Source organism: Engraulis encrasicolus, chromosome 24, assembly GCF_034702125.1.
Source record: "Engraulis encrasicolus isolate BLACKSEA-1 chromosome 24, IST_EnEncr_1.0, whole genome shotgun sequence".
Classification (NCBI taxonomy): Eukaryota; Metazoa; Chordata; class Actinopteri; order Clupeiformes; family Engraulidae; genus Engraulis; species Engraulis encrasicolus.
Window position 1 is genome coordinate 8,169,677 of NC_085880.1, and position 4,672 is coordinate 8,174,348.

At 46.7% G+C, this 4,672-nt stretch overlaps 1 protein-coding gene across 1 annotated transcript in view; it reads right to left on the reverse strand.

The window, feature by feature from the left end:
- The window catches only part of ptk7b (protein tyrosine kinase 7b), a 164,167-nt gene extending 160,273 nt beyond the window's left edge, over positions 1 to 3,894 (reverse strand). The window contains exon 1 of the mRNA XM_063191794.1: positions 3,365 to 3,894. Within this exon, the coding sequence (XP_063047864.1) occupies positions 3,365 to 3,506 (142 nt within the window). The 5' untranslated portion in view covers positions 3,507 to 3,894. The remainder of the gene's footprint in view (positions 1 to 3,364) is intronic.
- Between the last annotated feature and the right edge of the window lie 778 nt (positions 3,895 to 4,672).

A 4,672-nucleotide genomic window follows, 5' to 3' on the forward strand; every position in this document is an offset into this window, starting at 1 on the left:
CTGCGTGCGTGCGTGTGTGTGTGTGTGTGTGTGTGTGTGTGTGTGTGTGTGTGTGTGTGTGTGTGTGTGTGTGTGTGTGTGTGTGTGTGCGTGTGCGTGCGTGCGTGCGTGTGTGTGCTTGTGTTAGTACATATCTAGAGGGGAGGCATGGACATTTGAGACTGAAAGAAAGAGAAGTCTTGCCTAAGAGGAGAGGAGAGGAGAGGAGACTAAAAGTGGATCTGGGTTACATTAGGAGCCCAGAGTGGCTGGCGGGCAAGTGGGATGTGGCGACACCACAGTAGAGCAGACAATGAGCTGTGTTCTCTTCTCCGACAGGCATGGCTGCTGATCCCTCTGTTTCTCTCTTTCTTTCCCTCCATCCCTCCCCCTATTCTTCATCCCCCCTTCCCTCCACTATTCATTCAAGCAGTGTGTTAAGGCTGAATTGTTACTGTCTGTTGAGCATAAACTCCAATATGACTTTTCTCTAACCATCATCATCATGTTCACTTGTCACCTCTTTCCTCCCCTTATTGTTTATCCAACCAGGGAGTTGAGACAGAATTGACAAACTCAAGACAATTTGTGCTGTTTTCCTCTCTAACCATCATTAGTGTTGCTTCCTCTGCTGCTACCACTACTACACCACCCCACCACCACCACCACCACCACCACGACCATTCATGCAAGGAGTGAGTTAAGGCTGAATTGGTATTGTGTTTTGAACATGTGCTCTTTGTTTTCTCCTCTGAGAAGCATTATTGTTGTTGCATGAACTGCCCACCACCCTCACCCCCACCCCTTGTCCTGCAAGGAGGGAGTTAAGTCTGAATTGTTACTGTATGTTGGCCATAAACTCTGACACGATTTGAACTGTATTCACTTCTAACACACTTTTTACTCAAAGTAGAGTCCCTGTGCACAACCACTGTCCAGGTGCTGGCAAAGAAGACTAGTGTGCTGTGATTTATCCTCCCTTTACTAGAAAACACTTTTATGCTACTTGCGCTGAATGCTACTTCCGCCTTACCCATTCCTGTTCTGTGCTGTGTCGCAGGGGCGCAGCCAGAAATGTTGGGCCCCATGAAAGATGCAAATTTTGGGCCCCCTTAAGGGCCCCTCAGTGCTTGGGCCCCCTTGAGGGCCCCTCTCAGTGCTTGGGCCCCCTTAAGGGCTCCTATCAGTGCTTGGGCCCTTAGAATCTGTACCACTCCCCCCCCCCCCCCCGCCCCCCCCCCCCCCACCCCCCCCCCCCCCCTCCCCGCCCAGCGGCCCCCATGGCTGTGTGATAAACATAAACTCAACATGATTTCAACGGCTTTCTCCTCTGACCATCATTGCTGTTGCTGCATTGCTGTCTGTTTCATTCCACTTTCCCAACACTCCTCCTGCAAAACACTGAATCAAGTTGTTGTTACGCTGACTCTATATTGAGCTCACTGACTGGATTCGCACACGATGAGCACCCGGACAGCAGATTGAGAAAACGCTTCAATGCAGAGCCTCTGTTATAAGCCTGTTGTTACCAAACTGGTAATGAGCAAGTCAATCAACTACTAATCACAGTAATGTCCAGTAATGACCATCTCATCTGCATACTCACAAACATAACATAACATAGCATTACATAACACGCACGCACGCACGCACGCACACACACACACACACACACACACACACACACACACACACACACACACACACACACACACACACACACACACACACACACACACACACACACACACACACACACAGGCACACAGTATATGGGAGATTATGTTCCAGGGCTTTGGGTTTGACTTGGGTGACAGTCCCTCTCCCGATGAACATGTTGAAATGGTTTTATCTGTGGAATGCATCTTAAAACAAACCATCACCCTCCCAGACAAGAATGCCCCCCGCCACACACACACACACACACACACACACACACACACACACACACACACACACACACACACACACACACACACACACACACACACACAGGACACATTCATCCTTAATGAAGTGAGTGGCCACAGATCCCTCCGAAACACACACACACACACACACACACACACACACACACACACACACACACACACACACACACACACACACACACACACACACACACACACACACACACACACACACACACAATCTTCATTAGGAGAAAGAAAAGGAAACTCAGTAATTTTCCTTGAGAACAAAAGCCTACAAGTAAATATCCACGTCCCCCTTTTTTTCCAAGAAATCTCTTCCATCAACATGGAACGCCTCGAATTTCAAAGATAGCACAATGGAATTGCCCTGACAAACAACCCTCCCTTGACCTAATGTTACTTCTAAAACCTGAAACATTGTCTCGAAAATGGTCTTATATTATTTTAGTATTTCACTGAAAATGAATATATTCTGTGATGACGTTCGGAGATTTGGCAAGCACTTGCCTTATCTCTTTACGCGCCGCTAAAACGCATGACTGGCAGTCATACAAGCGTGTCAGATCGGCAAGGTAGAGCAGAACGTCTAAACAATCTTCAATAGAAAATGTCAACAAGCCCAGGTCTCTGGACCCATGGTGCTATTTAGGGCTGAGGTCCTGAAGGCGCTCCATTCTTGTAGTCACCCTTCAAACATGAGGACTTCGCCAGTTTATTTACCTCATTATGGAAACAGATGCTTGGGTGAATGCAACGTCCGAAACCTCTGATTTTTCGTTTATATCCTTGTCTAGTGGTTTTTACGCATGCCAAATGCTACATGTCCAATGTCAAAAGGAATACTACCTTGTCCACACCATACAATGCGAGTAGATTTAAATGCACATAGACCATGTGAAATAATAGTTAGCAACCATTCATTGACCAGAACTCTAAACAATGTCATTTTGGTCGAACTATTGGCAGAGAGGAGTCGTTCCCAGTGGCAAGCTACAGTTCATTCCAAACTGGCTAGGTAAGCCACTACTCAGACGGTTCATAGGATATCAGTAACGCTGGCTAAAGTCTGTAGTAGCCTAGGATAATACCTGTCTCGCCCGCGGCATTTTTTATACAAGACCTGGCGTAAGTTAGTGCTGCCGACAATGAATCATTCCATTATGTTTTTTGAAGATGATACTTTGTTTCCAGAGAAGACGCCATGACAAACTGTTTCACCTCGTTAAAAACTAGGCTACAAACAGTCACGAATGTCAACAAAGTAACAAGTTGTATCCAAACCTGACAAGCAGCTTTCAAGGTGCAACACTGTCTCTAACCTACTTTACTGTAGCTCTACCCTAATGGCAGCGGCAAAACCAGAGGTAGAACTCCTCTCAGTCTCACGCGAAGTGTGTAGCGTAGGCAGTTAGTTACAAAACACACACACACTATCACCTCAGGTTACATACCTTTCGTGCAGAGTATGCTGAAGGAGAGGAGAGCGGCCATCCTAACCGGCGATATCTTTAGAGTCGTCCGCCTCTCGAGATGTGTTGAGTTTCTGTTCGCTTCCCGCCGCCGTTGCTTGGCGTCCCTCGGAGATAGCTCCATGACTGGAATGGTTTTCCTACTGGGGGACGTTAAGGGACCCAGGAGTAGAAGTCCACACCTGTATGAAGAGTCGCCAAAAATCCTTCTACCGCGATTAAAAAAAGAAGTCCCCAGACGACCCAAGCGCGCACTCTTTTCTTTCTAGAAACACGCACTCTACAATATATCACTTGCTCTTAAAGTGAGACTAAAATGTGAATAACTTGTAATCCATAGTAGACTTGACAAAAACGGAGGGTGTCTGTTACGGAATTGAAAGCAGTTGTTGCACCTACACAGGTCCTGAACTCCTCCTCAGCTTACTGAGCCTGTCGACCCGTTCAGTCCAGGAAACCCCGCAGGAGTCTCGCGCACCGACATCGGAGAGCTGCCTTTCTCTTGCCGTTCGCTCCGCTCCCTTGCCATACAGTCATTGGCTTTATCGCTTCCGGTTTTATCTCTCTGCTAGAAAAGTGTGTCCAATACTGCGACCCTCTGGATGTAGAGGGGAAAGGAGGAATTTGAACATGATCAGAGCAGTCTGCCGACCACTAAGCGGTCGTCTTTGTTAAATACAATATAATAAGCCTAGTCAGTTTATTTTTTAAACACTGGGGTAGGCTATTCCAACGACTCTTTGTCCCCTCACTAAAAAGACAATAGTTAGTAGGCCTACGCAGCAGGTGGCATGCGTCCCAAAACCAGGGGGGTGTCCAAAAGTGTGCATTGTTATTATGGTGTTATTATTATTAGCCCATGCTATTGCTGTAATGCATTTATTATGTTGCAGAAATATGGTCTTTAACAGGAAACCATTAATTAAAATTGTGTGTGTGTGTGTGTGTGTGTGTGTGTGTGTGTGTGTGTGTGTGTGTGTGTGTGTGTGTGTGTGTGTGTGTGTGTGTGTGTGTGTGTGTGTGTGTGTAAATGAAAACTGGAACACTTGATGGACTTGACTTTTATTAGGTTTTATCCATACCCATGATGGAGCAATACCCAGAAAACAGTTATAGGACAGGACTTCTCTTTTTGTATGGGAATCATCTTGGTCAGGAGTTACCATTACACACACACACATGCGCGCGCGCACACACACACACACACGCACGCACGCACGCACGCACGCACACACACACACTAACACTATTCTATGGACAACCTGTGAGTTAAATAGCCTTGTGTGGCCA